General features: G+C 34.1%; 2 protein-coding genes across 2 annotated transcripts; both read right to left on the bottom strand.

Moving 5' to 3' along the window:
* Window positions 1–1,377: 1,377 nt before the first annotated feature.
* On the bottom strand, window positions 1,378–2,011 carry LOC133296765 (uncharacterized). The gene is made up of 2 exons (XM_061495819.1): window positions 1,916–2,011; window positions 1,378–1,823 (listed from the first exon to the last, which is right to left on the bottom strand). The coding sequence occupies exons 1-2, from the start codon at window positions 1,932–1,934 to the stop codon at window positions 1,471–1,473; spliced, it is 372 nt and encodes a 123-aa protein (XP_061351803.1). The 5' UTR covers window positions 1,935–2,011; the 3' UTR covers window positions 1,378–1,470.
* Window positions 2,012–11,680: 9,669 nt separating this feature from the next.
* On the bottom strand, window positions 11,681–13,005 carry LOC133296770 (MATH domain and coiled-coil domain-containing protein At3g58210-like). Its single transcript, XM_061495827.1, has 3 exons — window positions 12,851–13,005; window positions 12,590–12,747; window positions 11,681–12,426 (listed from the first exon to the last, which is right to left on the bottom strand). Exons 1-3 carry the CDS (start codon window positions 13,003–13,005, stop codon window positions 11,681–11,683), a joined length of 1,059 nt encoding a protein of 352 aa, XP_061351811.1.
* Between the last annotated feature and the right edge of the window lie 2,029 nt (window positions 13,006–15,034).

Here is a 15,034-nt window from a genome sequence, read left to right as displayed (position 1 = left end):
AGTTGCTTCATGGTTGGATGCGATTCCGAAAGAGCAATGGTGCAGGTCGTATGATGAGACAGGACGTAGGTTTGGTCATATGACAACTAACCTATCTGAGTGTGTGAATAAGGTGCTTCGTGGAGCACGAAATCTGCCTATATCTGCATTGGTCAAGATGACATTCAGTAGACTCATTGAGTATTTCGTCAAGAGACGTGAAGGGATTGAAAAAGATATCTCACAAGGTTGGATAATTTCAAAGAAGGTTGAGGCAGCGTTGCAAAAAAATGATGAATTGGCTGGCACTTATCGTGTGAGGATATATGATAGTGACCTGTTATTGTTTGAGGTTGAGGATGCCTACAATCAATCTACACACGAGGTCGGTGACATCATGAGAGTGGACTTAATCAATCGTACATGTCAGTGTGGTAGGTTTACAGCAAGGAGGTATCCCTGCAGTCATGTATTAGCAGTTTGCAAGGTGGCCAAGCTAAACCATTATGATTATGTGGATCATGTTTTCAAAATTCCAACCATTGCTAAAGTATATGCTGCACACTGGTTTCCTATTGGCAATGAATTGTTGATTCCATCCGTTGTTGGGCCTACTGTAATTCCGGATGCTCAGTTGGTACGTGCAAAAGGAAGACCAAAGTCTTCAAGGATTCAGAATGAGATGGATTGGGTTGAGTCTCAACCCTCTAGCAGTCAGAGCAGATGTAAGCATTGCAAGCAAGTTGGACATAACATTCGTACATGTCCATTGAGACTAAGACAAGCATGATTACGTATTGTTTTTGTGTAGTACTTTGTTTTGTAATGACAATCACTTTACGTATTGTTTTGTTTCCTTGTACCCTAAACTTTATCTTGTATTTGTTATGTATTGTGTTGTTGAAATGTATTGTTGAACTGTATTCTTGTGTTGTTGAAATGTATTGTTGAAATGTATCCGTTAAGTTTAGCGAGTCACTCGTTCCGTATTGTGCAATCCGAATGTCTACCATACCCATTTACCCCTTCCCCGAGTCAGTTAAGGTTATTGTATTACACATCAATTACCAAGATGCTAACAAAATGGATTGAACAGCACCTGCTGCTGCATCTGCAACTGGTCTACCCGGGTAACTCGTAATGATATACCCGAGTACATACTACCCGGGTAGACTATTCGTGGTACCCGGGTAGACCAGTTGCAGATGCTGTTGCAGATGCTGTTTTGGCAATTTTTGTTGCATTTTGGTAATTGTTGTGCAATACCTACATACGGTATGACTTGGGGGTGGATTGACAATATTAATGCAAGGTCCCATACTAATGCATAGAACCAACAAGTCTGAACGTGCACAAAACGAAAATTTCATTCATTCAAATTTTGAATATCCAGTACAAAAACATCCATGCAATGTAGGTAAAGTTCCTAAATGTACCAAAATGACTACATTACATCAAACTAAATCAATGATATGAAACCCTATGGACACACTAATCCGATGCCGTGTCCTCCCCATTCTCTTCATCCGATTGTGTGTCATCCCCATTGTCATCATCCTCCTCCTCCTCCTCCTCCTGAGTATGGGCACCCTCGCCAATTAAACCCTCCAAGCGTGAAACCCTTGTGTCCAACCGTGCAACCCTTGTGTCCATCTGGTTTCGCCACTTGCTCGTGCTCTGTCTATATCCTCTAAAGTCAGTAGTCAGATCATATAAGGATGCCATGACATGATCAAGTGTCCATCCACCCTCAGGAGGAGCTGGTGGTCGCCGACTGCGGGTGGGACGTGTCGGTCTGACATCAACCTCAGCAACGCCATCATCATCGTCATCATCATCAAGGCCTACATCATAAACCATGAAAAACAAACTTCAATACCACATTAAAAATTAAACAACACAAAATTGCATAAACTCATAAAGACCAACACATCACCTGCAGGTGCATCCTCCATCTCAGCATCGTGGTGGAATGGGATCTCAGGTGGTTCTGGTGCCTTCTTCCACGTCCAGATACCCGCTCTGTTCGGTAGGATCCCACACTGCTTCAGGAGCCTCTCACCAAATATAGCATTCCAGCCTCTGGCGGTCTTCAAGGTCTCTGTTGCCATAGGCACTCCAAATCTATGCAGAATCTTCTGCACCAGAAATGCAAAAGGCAATTCAGCCTTCTTTGACTTGGCTGCCTTCCATATCAGTATGCATATGTAATGCCTCCAGTTCACCTGCTGACTGTGAAGGAGGGCCCACAGGATGACAAAGTCCCCTTCCAGCACCTTTGAGTGATTATGCGGGCGCTGGAAAATAATATGTGTCACCACATAATGAAGAATGCGAGCAGAAACTGACAAGTTGCTAACAGGATAATGAGCAAAATGACCGGGCTCAGCGTCTGCCCTCCTAGTCTCTGTAACAATGGTCTCCGGTTATAATCACCAAATGTATGATGGCTGTCTCCATCATATAGTGCTGCTCCTGTGACACCATCAAAATCGAACCCCAGTAGCTCCGTCCAGATAGGAGCAGTCATGATGATATCAATCCCGCAGACACGGGAAGTCAGCTCGCCTTGCGAGTAGCCAAGGTTCTGGTAGAAGGCTCTTACCATAACCTCCGAGTATGGGCACCGCATCTCCGCCAGGTGAAGTAAATGTGTCTGCTCAAGAAGCGGCACGATGTCAAAACGCTCTAGGTTGAAGAATGCCGAATCCAGTGATTTCGGTTCGCAGATCTTCCGGGTCATGAAAAACTTCACGAACTTCTCGTGTGAAGGAATGTCATCCTCAAACAAATATCTGAACGTCAAGTCCGGAGCCTGCCTCGAAGCAGCCTGGGGCTGAGAGAATGACGACCCATCGTGACGACTCTTGGTTCTTCTCTCGGAATGGGTCACTGGCAGCTTTGAAACGCGTCGAGAGGTCATTGTGTCACACTATTAAACTGAAAAAATAACCAAAATCAGAAATTAGATACATGTTAGGGTTAGGGTTAGGGTTAGGGTTAGGGTTAGATTCAGGGTTAGGGTTAGGGTTAGACAAATTGATAAAATAATTCGGACAGAATCAAATGATATAAACGAAAATACAATGAATCAGAACAGAAATCATAACATAATTGAAAAAACTGAAAAAAAAATTCACCTTTGATCGATTTCAATCGGTAGAAGGCAGAGAGGTTGCAAGGTCCGCGAATGATGATCACAAACAAGACGAATTAGTGCAAGATTCTGCCTGAAATCGCTCAAGATGACACTCCTCCAGCAGCTCTACTCGGGTACCCCTTTTGTGGGTTTTCGAAATGGGGCTGCTGGGGTATTTTAAAACCCTACCGTCGATGTTTACCCGGGTACACTGCTCCGTACCCGGGTAAATAATTCAAACATTTTCCCAGATTCAAGAACTCTACCCGGGTACACCCCTACATACTCGGGTAGATAAAAAGTTTCAAAATTTACCCGGGTAGGTAATGGTGTACCCGGGTAGGCTTCGCGGTCAACGGTCAAACAGGGGCAGATTGGTGTTATGTTTGTTGGGAAGGGTAAATTTTCGAAATAGTTTTGAATGAGGGGCAATTTGGTAATTAATTATTAATTAAGGGGCATAAGGGTCAAAAAGCCGAAATTATTAGATCGCATTTATTAATTAATTATTATTTCCAATAAATGATAATCGTTAGATTGACGGAAATCAACGGTGATTAGATTGGTTGTAAAGGTGGTAAACTTTTTTGGTGGTAAGTGTATCCTGCCCCATTTATTTAGAACTTTTATGTTAAAAAAATTAAAAATAATAATTGTACGATAACATTTTTCTATTTTTGTATTATTTTTTAAGTTAAATTTTTAATTTAATTTATTTTAAATTATGAATATGCAATTTCTTATTTTTTTTCATTTATATTTCAAAATCAAAATTTTTTTATCAACTATACATATATTTTTATTAATTTTAAATATTTTTTATTTAATTTATAAACTATTTAAATTTTATTTTATTGTATACATATATATATTTTTTATTAGAGAAATATTAAATGCTGAATTATTTTCCCACCTATAAAGTTAAAACTTCAAATTTAAAAAGTTCGAATTTTAAATATTAAATATTTTTCCACCCAATAGACATAATAATAAATTTTCTATTTGTTTGTTTAGGTTTTTTTTTTTTAAATTAAAAATTAAAAATCCAATGATACAGAAGGCCATCATTAATAGCATGAAAATTTCAAACGTTTTTGCCTATCCTTATTTTTTAATCACCTATTTTTAATGCATTTAATTACTTGAATGGCATGAACGAATGACCTACATTAATGGATTTAAAATAAAATTCAATTTGTTTGTTTAGTTTTTTTTTAAAAAAAAAAAATCAAAACTAAAATTTCAAATGTTACAGAAGGCTATCATTAATAGCATTCAAATTCCAATTTTTTTTACTATCATCATTTTTTAATCATCTCGTTTTTTTAATGCATTTACTTTAATGACACGACTAATGACCTTTTTTGCCTTTTCAAAGAAGTGGGATATTAATACACATGTCTGCCACTAATTAATGCGTATTTCTTTTCTATGGGTCTTTTGGTTTTTCGATAAATATGATAAAAGTATTCAATGTTTTTTAAAATGAGGGTTAACAATTCCCATGTAGAAAATAGAGAAAATTTAATAGTTGTTTCTCACTTAAAGATGTTAAATTCTTTTCCCACCTATATCAACTTCAAATTTCGAATATAAAAAAAAATGGGATATTAATGAACCTATCTACCACTAATTAATGTTGGGTCTTTTTGTTTTTCGATAAATATAAAAAAAAGCATTAAATGTGTAACATCCCCGTCTCGAGCCGGTTCAATTAACATACATATGATAAAACAGAAAACAGCGGAAGACTTAACTTACGAAAATACGAGTTAACTTTTTCTTTTTCTACTTTAATTCTTACTCGGGGTAAACGAAAATCGGGCAGAGTTTCCTCTATAAATCGGACAACTGGGGATTTTCCAATCCCACTCAGAAGCATTTCCTGATAAACAGTTTATACAGCATAGTAATCCAGAAGTACCAGTCATGCAGATACCATCAGATACCCATCCATGGGCGCATGCAAAATATGGCTCCGTGCCACTATCCTAATCAACATGCAATCCAATACGAAATCATAAACTGAATAATACATCATCATATAACGTGCCTGAATACCCAAATGTACATGCCTCCAAGTGACAGACATGTACAAAACATATACAGGCCATATACAAAATAAAGGATCAATATCGTGATCCATCAAATGCGGAAATACTAAAAGACATCAAACACTCCAAAAGGTAGTAGCCTACAGCCACTCAAAATCCGATCTGTCGACTGCCTCAGCCACGTGTCGTGTCCCTGCCTAGTGAGGACTCACCGGGAATCTGGGCACCTGAAAATATGTCCCCAAAGAGGGGTGAGATTACAAATCTCAGTAAGCTCCAGGTTTATAGAGAATTCTCCATACCCCTGGCTCACTCCTGCATGAAAGTCAGATACAGAGTATACAAATACAACATATAGCAGATATCATAACAGAACAGAGCATATATCCATATCATATCAGAGATGTGCGCCGTCATTCCCAAGGGAGGACCCCAAGCAGAAATCAACGCACGTGTTCCCGAGGGAGGACCCCAAAGCGGAACCAGACATATCAGAGGCGTACACCATCAGTCCCGGGGGAGGACCCCAAAGCGGACATCCGGGTACTATACAATCAATGGCCAGAGATTGTTACAGAAATCATATTACAGAAGTCATATCAGAGCAAAACATATCATGTTATCACATAACTCTATATGAATGCATCTATACAAAGCATCTAAATCACAGTCATACAGTCCAACCATAGTTCACTAACCATGGTGGAGCACTCAAGCAGGAAAAGACTCCTTAAACATAGAGCTTACCTCTTGAAGTTTTACCAATACGCTTACTTGTGGAACAAGTTACTTTTATCGCTTCAAGAGATTTCCGATCCTTCTCAATCCCTAGGCACACCTAGAAAATAATTTACAATGCATCAATAAAATGATGCAATACCATGATTATTTCATAAGCATACATTTTATCGCTTATTTTCCTTTCTTTATATTTTTGCCAATGTTATGCCAATACACAAGTCTAGACCACCTTATACTCGTTAGCATTCTTTAATTTTAATCAAGTATTCACTTGAGAATTTTCAATATCATTCATGCCATTTTACTTCAAACGCCGCGGACATAGACAAAGGTTCTTTTTCTTCACTTACACGTAACTTACACATACAAATACATGTTTTCATAAGGTTCCAACTTAATTTTTGGAGCATAAAGTCCCTCCAAAGCCCCACAAGGCCTAAACCTAAGGGCATATTTCATATAATTTTTCCCACTTTGGCATTCTCACTAATTTATCAAATTTCCACTTAATTCCTACACATTAAACCTTCCTAATACTTAAGATAAAATTTTTGCACAACAACCTACTCTTCACCTATGATGGCCGAACATGTAGAGGAAATCATAGGATTTTTTTCTAATTTTTTTACATACATACAAATGCTTATTTTCATTTTATACATCAAAATATCAATTATTCCTCATCAATACATATTTTAACACATCATGCTTTCCCACCCATGGCATATACACAATTTTATAACTTAAATAATCAAAACAACATCATGGAAATAGAGGTTTGTTACCTCAATTCAACTACCCAAAGCCTAGAAGACCTACACCAAGAGAATCTCCATCAAAAACTTCATTTTGCCCTCTTGATGAATAGTACACGAATTTGGGGAAGGAAATATCTCCTCACACAACCAATGATAGCTCAAATAAATGGGTGGGATGGACTCATTGGGTGGTTTCCCATCGATTTCAAGTAGTGGGACTTGTGATTTGGTTAACTTTTGAGTGAGAATCAAAGAAATGAAGAACCAAACCCTACCCCCCCTTTTCACCAAGTGCAGCTCGGTTTCTTTGAGGAAGAGAGGAGAGAGAGCTGATTTTGAATAGTGCTCATTTGAGTCACTTAAGCTTTTAAGCACATGTGGCCCTTTTACACGGTTGTTTTTCTATCGCGTATTTTTACTTAATTGACCCGGAACTTAACTTAAAGCTACAGATATATTTTTATTTTTCTAAAGTTATTTAAATTAATTTTTATTTCCTACGGAACAATATTCATAATTCACAGTATGGTTTTTGCACCGTTTTTAACGAAATGCACTGTGAACCACTAACTGTACTTTATTTAATTCTGAAACTTAACACTTATAAACTTATCATTTTCTTGGGCCTATATTGACTTGCTTGGCATATATTGGACTTTCTTATTTACTTCATCAATTATTTGTTTCTGGACTCTACCGGTTGCTTAAACAGCAGTACAAAATACCCGGTAGAAACACTATTCACGAGATTTCCACGGAAAGTGCCAGACTATACAATTTTTCATTCTGAACTCATTTTTGTCGTTAGAATTATCAAATTATGTCTCTAAAATTATTTTGCTCTTTTAAGCTCTACCGGTTAATTCACAAAACTGTAAATTATCCGACAGAACGCACTGTTCATAACATAGTCATGATTACAGTCAAAATACTCGGAATCACTCACTGAATCTAATTATGGCATTTAAATCCTTAAATTAAATCTCTAATTAAGATTTACCATTTAGGGTCATTATAAAATGTTTTTTAAAATGAGGGTTAACAATTACCATGTAGAAAATAGTGGAAATTTAATACAGTTATCTCCCACTAAAAGATGTTAAATTCTTTTCCCACCTATATCAACTTCAAATTTTAAATTTAAAAAAGATGTGAGATATTAATGCATATGTCTCCCACTAATTAATGCTGAACTCTTTTCTTTGGGTCTTTTAGTTTTTTGATAAATATGGAAAAAAGCATTCAATGTTTTTTAGAATGAGGGTTAACAATTCCCATGTAGAAAATAGTGAAAATTTAATACAGCTGTCTACCACTAAAAATGTTGAAGTATTTGCCCACCTATATCTTGTTTAAAATTCGAATTTTTAAAAAGTAGTGGGATATTAGTACAGTTGTCTTCCACAATACAGTTGTTAAACTCTTTTTCTACCTATATCAAGTTTAAAATTCAAAATTTCCCACCTATAGCAAGATTAAAATTCAAATTTAAAAAAAAATAGTGAGATATTAATACAAATGTCTGCCAACAATTAATGCTGAACTCACTTCCCACCTAATGAAGTTTAAATTTCAAATTGTGCAAATGAGGGTGACTGCCTGTCATTGAAAATGAGGTACTGTTATTTCATTTTCAAGTGTAATTAAATAGTTGATAGTAAAAGATGCAACTACTTGAAGTATGTGCTTATATGCATGAATGCTTTAACTAACTTGCACTCATAAGATCAATTCAATTAACATGTGCTCAAAAGATGCAATACATTGATTTTTGTATTAAACTTAAAGGCACTTTTAAAATTCCAATGTTTCTGGCATGTTCTTATAATATCTATCAAGTTTCAAATTCGAATTTGACAATTTTCCACCTATCAAGTTAAATATTTAAATTTGAAAAGTTACTAAAAGATAAAAATTTGAAAGTAATTTCAAATGTGAATATTAAAAGAGATAGCCATGTATGATCCTATTTATACACGCAATTAAAGGCTTTCTTAAAGTTTTTTTTTTAAATATAATAATACACTTTTCAATTCCAATAATACACTTTCCAATTCCAATGTAGAAAGTAATGGGATTTTAAATGATGTGTCTGCCCCCAAAAAATGTTCAACTCTTTTCCCATTCCCACTATATCAAATTTGAAATTCAAATTTTAAAAAAGTAGTGGGATATTAATATAAATGTCTGCCAACAATTAATGTTGAACTCATTTCCCACCTAATAAAGTTTAAATTTTGAATTGTACAAATTTACTAAAGCAAGAAAGATTTTAAATGGTTTATAGTGTTAACACAAACTTGAAATTGAAGGAGAGAGCGACACGTCAGCAAACTTGCCAAAGAATGACACTCCCTTTTAATATATAGATATAGATGAATTTTTCATGCTCTTATAATAATATAATCCTATTGTTATACGAAATTAATTTTAACTCGAAAAGTTTAATTTTATATTATCGGTTGATTTTTAAATATAATTATAAAACTAATAAATTAAAAATCTACTGATAAAATAAAGTAATTATTTTATGAATATGTAGATACAAATCATTTACATATAGAAAATATACCAATAAAGTATTAAAAATAAATATCGATGGTATGATTTTTTTTTCCAATCAATAGTAAAGTATTAAATCATTAATATATTTCCAAATGTACAATTAAATAATAAAGTACTGGAAAAAATGACGAAGAAAACTAAATTATTATTGTTTTATTCAATTTAAAAAAATTAAATGACGAAGAAAACTTAATATATATAAAACTGAAGGAGAGACAGAAAATGGCGAAAGATTTTCTACGCAAGGATTTGTAACACCATTGGAGGGAAATGATTCGAATAGTTTGCTTGAATAAAAAAAAATCTCAACTTGTAAGAAGTCACAAAATATGATTTCTTTTAGTTGTTCTACATAAACAAATGTCAAAAAGAAAATTTTACGAAACAACGGGAGATGCTAATCGTGGAGAAAGATTTTCTACAGAAAATTTTGCCATACCTTTTGCGAATTGGGGAGGCAGAAAATGGCGAAAGATTTTCCGCAGAAGGATTTGTAACACAATTTGAGGGAAGGGATTCAAATATTTTGCTTGAATAAAACAAAAAAAAATATCGAATTATAAAAAAAATCGTAAAGAAGAATTTGTCACATTGGAATGAAAGGATTGAAATATTCTTGTTGCATAAAAATAAAATCCTATCAAGTTATAAGAATATTCATGTACGATTTATTGTTTGTTGTAAATGAATGACTAACGAAAAAAATCTTACGTGATTACAAAGAGGCTGAATTTTGCAAGAGATCTTCTACCAAAGATTTTGTCGTACCATTTGATGAAAAAGAATCATTACAATTTTCCTTGTGCGAATTACATAGGACACCATTAAAACGATCTTGGTTTCTTCCTTGTTGGGAAGAAGTATCTGTATATGAAATAAAAAAGGGTTCGCTTTTTCTGCAGTTACTGCAGATAAGTTATCTGCAGTAAGCCCAATACGACGTCGTTTTGGGACAGAAATCATGGTGTCTTTGTAATTTTAATTTATTTCAGGGTTATAATAGTCTTTATATTTATAATTTTATAAGATTTCAATACCAAAACGACGTCGTTTTGAGAATAAATGCAGATAAATTATCTGCAGTAACTGCAGAAATATTTTTCCCAATAAAAAAATATGTTAATTTTTTTTTTTTGAAACGGGATCTGCATTTATACATGGAGAAAAATTTCTTTAACCTTCCTGAACCTTATATACGTACCATTAAATATCACCAAGTATCTGTCTGTTGAAAAAAAGAAATGAAATATGGTCTTAATATTCAAATAACAAACGTAATTAAGCTTGTTTAGAAAGGAATAATAATGTAAAAAAAGATTACATGCCAAAAGAGGAGCCAGATAATGGAGAGGACTCGTCAATATTCTCAGGGCATGAATTCAGTAAGTTCTCCTTAAAACGACCTATGTTTCTTCTCTTTCGTGAAGGAGTTTCTTTTTGTGATGTATTTTTTGTCATAATGATGCAGAAAAGCTTTAACCGTGGCATGTATTTTTCCGCCCTACAAAAGAGATACACTAATATATCAATGGAAAATAAAACAAAAAATATTAGCAGGACAAAAATCGCAGAAGCAAGAGATGAAGAAACATCAGGAGTTAGAAGAAAGGAGCGTCTGAATGGTTTGAAGGTTTTTTCAAAAAATGAGATGATGAGTTTTCCATATTAAATTTTTTAAAAACCTTTCATCTTCCAATGCGATTTTTAAAAACCTTTCATTTCCCAATACAACAATTAATGATGATGGGTCATTAATCGTCCATTTCGATTTTCGTTTTTTCATAAAATGTCATTATTACAATTTTTCTTTTATTTTTTTTAAATGTTAATACAAGTGTGAACAATGTGAACTCACAATGTTAACACACAGCTGAACATGAATCAGAGTTTGACACGTCAGCGTTTTGAAGAGTTTCAAGTGTGATTTGCTTTGGTTTAACTTTAGAATATATATAGATAGATATGCTTGCAATCTTCATCATTCAAATCTTCCCCCGCAAACTAATTTCATCCTGTATAACATCGAACTTAAATCCATGTTTTCAGCTCTAATTTAAAAGTTTTAAGACTTTATTTTAGATTCAAAATAATATGAATATAAGGTTTGTCATATGAAGTTCTCCCGGACCATAGGGATAGGGATGAATTCCTTTCAATTAAATTAGATAGCCATGCTATGTTAACCATATTCCCATCCTTCCCCTGAATCAACCAACGCAAAATGACACACTAAATACTAATTCGTATTTGCCATCGTTCTGCAATAACATGGAAATTTTACAAGCAGATATGAATCAATAACAAATGGTATTAGCAGAACAAAATTGTCATACAATTCAAGATCAATCATTTCTATAAATAGAATCACTAATGTCAATATGCATATTCAATATTCAAAAAAACATAGTGTAACGGCTGAACAAGGGGCCTACAGTGACATTAATCTATGGTCCTCCAAATCCAAGTTCAGCATCCAAATCTTTTTCTTCCAAGCCTTCTTCTGCTTCCACCAAGTCTCTTCTTGCTATTTCAATTTCTACCTCTGCAGAAGCCATCTTTGCCTTTAGCCGCTTCATTTCCATCTCTATAGCAGCCACATCCCGTTTCCTCTTTTTCACCTGCACAGCTCTCTCCATATAACTTTTCATACTTAAAGCAGATTGAACATGGGGTTCAAGCCACGTCAAATCAAATCTAAATGTCTCAAGTTCCTCCCATAAAATTTGAAGATGCTTACAAGCATTATCATCCATATCTTTCACCTTTTTAGTCTTGAGAAAATGTAGAACTCGACCCAAAACTGTGAATGCCCATTCAGTAAACATACGACTTCTCTTCTGCTGGCATTCAATAAGTGAGGGATGCTTTGAACATACTTCATCTAATAGTGGAACAAAAGCTTTTTTAATTTTCCCTAAGCCCCTAAAATCCATGAACTCACCAAATGACGCCAAAGACATGTCAGTATGCTCAATGGTTCCAACACAAACATGTGCAGAGTATTCTGAAACATCATTCTTGCTAACTGCTTGATCTACTTGTTTCTCATGTTCTGACTTGCTGACAGATAACTCAGATTCGATTATACAAGTATCATTCACAATAAACCCCTTTCTAGGATCATTAAATTGAAGTAAAGGTAAAAGGAAACCCCATCTTGTCAATTTTCCATTGAATTGGCTTTCAGTTTCTGGAAAATTGATATACCAATAATTAATAGTCATATAATTAGTAGATATGTTAACCATACCTTCATTACACTATTAGCAAAAACAAATGACTAAAAAGAAATAAAAGAGAACATAAAAATGATGAAGAGAAAAAGAGGGAAAAGAGAGAAGTATAAAAGAGACCTTTAGTTATTGTCATTGTGCCATTGAGCTGATTAATTATAGCGAATTTGAACCTTGCAAATTTGCTCCAATCAGAAAGCATTTTAGGATTACAGACAGCTTCCAAACAAATTGACAAGTAGTCTCCGGGGAACCCCTTTGGAAAAATAAGAATCCGCCTAAAAGAAAAGTAAAATAAAAATAAAAAAAATGTACAAATGAAAATCATTATGTCAAATAACACGACAAACTTATGTAGTAAACAGGAGTTCATGCAAGCACCATAATTGGCCACAGAGGAATAAATGCTCAGAGTACAGCGTCCATGAATCCGAATTAGAGAAGTTCTGAATAGTCCATGTGAACTTCTCAAACGTTTTATCCATTTCGTTTTGATTCTCCATTTCCAAAACCTGCCAGCTACCAGCACATAGCATTAAGAAGCGAAAAAAGAGAGTAAAGCTTTATTTTGTGAATGAAGGAGCAAGAATTGGCAGCAAAAGCAAAGTACCTTACGAGAAAGAGAGAATTAAAGTTTATCCTAAGTCAAGGGAGGGTTCGTTACTTATACTCATACATAAAATTCTTATAAATCTCCTAAATATATACACGGTAATCAACAAGCATGCTTAGAAGGCTGCACACACTCTCCAAGTAATGGCCTCTAATTACAATGATTCACTGTAAAAGAAATTGTGTTAATTAATGTATAATTACAGGTGATACTTTAATGGAATTGAATGTAATTAGGTAATTAAATTCAGTGTCCATATAATAACTCGCTAAAGAACGGTTAATTATGGCTCGAATTCCAGTATAAAAGCACCTATTGCTCAACACTCTGCAATATGCTTGAAAAGATTGAAAAACGTTATGCTACTTTCGATGTAGTTGAAAATATTTAATTGAGTCTTTTCAGTTTCTATATATTAAATTCCATTTGAAAACATTCAATTCAGTTATTAATTAATGAACTATAATTTATTATTTGAAAAATACAAATTCAATTATGTATTCCTAATCCACGGAGTTTATTTTTTATTTATCATTTTTTAAAAAGTGCTTAATTAGTAGAGTAACTTCCAAACAGTGTTAGGTCCAACTCATGCACAATATTTTCTTTAGGAAAGTAGCCATGCTAAGTACAAAAAAGAAATTAATAATGTATGAGCATTTAGCCATCTTCCCAAACCTTCACAATAACATAACACATTGAATACGTGCTTCGTGTGCAAAACTATTGAGCATCTCTAATCAGTGGCGGACTCAGAAATTTTTTCTGTGGGGGCTAAAAATTAAACATTTGTTTCTCTCTTCAAACATAATATATGAGAAGCCAAAATACGAAAAATTAAATATTTGTTCCTTTCTTCAACCACAATATGTGGGCGGCCGAAACACCAATCCAGAGAGCATAACTCATAAATACCCTTTGAACTTGTTATAGAGAGAAAGAAGGAGAGAGAGAGAGAGGTGTGGAAGATGTCACAGTAAAATCTACTATCAATTTCAAAAAACTACACATTTTCAACCCCTAAAGTGAACATTTTTTATGCAAAGAAAACAAAGAAAAAGATAAGAGAGCAAAGGTTTAGATTTCACAAAAAATATGTACTAATTACTATAATCTAAATAGATAATTCAAAGCAGACCCCTCTCATTTCTTAACATCTTTTTCTATTTACTCACTGTTAGCCCAACAAGAAAAAAAAAGCCATAGATAAATCAGAAGAGACAGATTGCCAAGAAGCACAATCACCAAAACCCCAAAACATTTTTGCCCCTCACTTCCCACTATGTCACTAATCATCAGAAAAGGAGAGGAATCGAAAGAATAAGGTTCATTCTTTCATAAGACTCTCGGATTTCTTATTTTTATTCATGGATAGGAAGATTTGTGCTAACATCTAAGCATAATAAAAGTTGAAACTGTAAGTTTCAAGTCGAGGTTAAACTATAATTTAAGGGAAATGTTATATTTACAAACTTTTTGTTTAGAAACTCTTACAAACTACACTGTGTCTGACCAACATACTTTAATCAAGAGAGTATGAATGGTCATACTTAATGTAATTTGTAAAAAAAATTTGTAAACAGATCTTTTCCCATAATTTAATGCTAATTCCATATGCTAATTGTTACCACCAGGTATGTGCCAACAAACAAGCTCCATGTAGCTAAAAGAATTTGAACTAAGAGAAACCATGTAGCTCTATTGGTGGTCATTGATACTCCCAACACTGTGATGTAATCTTAAATAAACTTATTTTTTGTTAAAGCAAAAAAAGACAAGAAAGCATTAAATCTTAGATTTGATAATCGTGATTTTCTTTTCTCTATCTCTTAACTCTCTAAAACCCCCAAACTAAACCCTAAGCTTACTTTTCAATTCGACAAGATCTAATCATGGTACTGCACTCTTTCTCATTCTTTTTTTGTTTTGTTCATTTTCTTGAAGAGAGAAAA

This window comes from Gastrolobium bilobum, unplaced genomic scaffold (assembly GCF_033153095.1).
Source record: "Gastrolobium bilobum isolate Gb01-03AN ecotype WA unplaced genomic scaffold, APGP_CSIRO_Gbil_v1 utg11625, whole genome shotgun sequence".
Classification (NCBI taxonomy): Eukaryota; Viridiplantae; Streptophyta; class Magnoliopsida; order Fabales; family Fabaceae; genus Gastrolobium; species Gastrolobium bilobum.
This window is presented reverse-complemented; position numbering and strand designations above follow the sequence as displayed.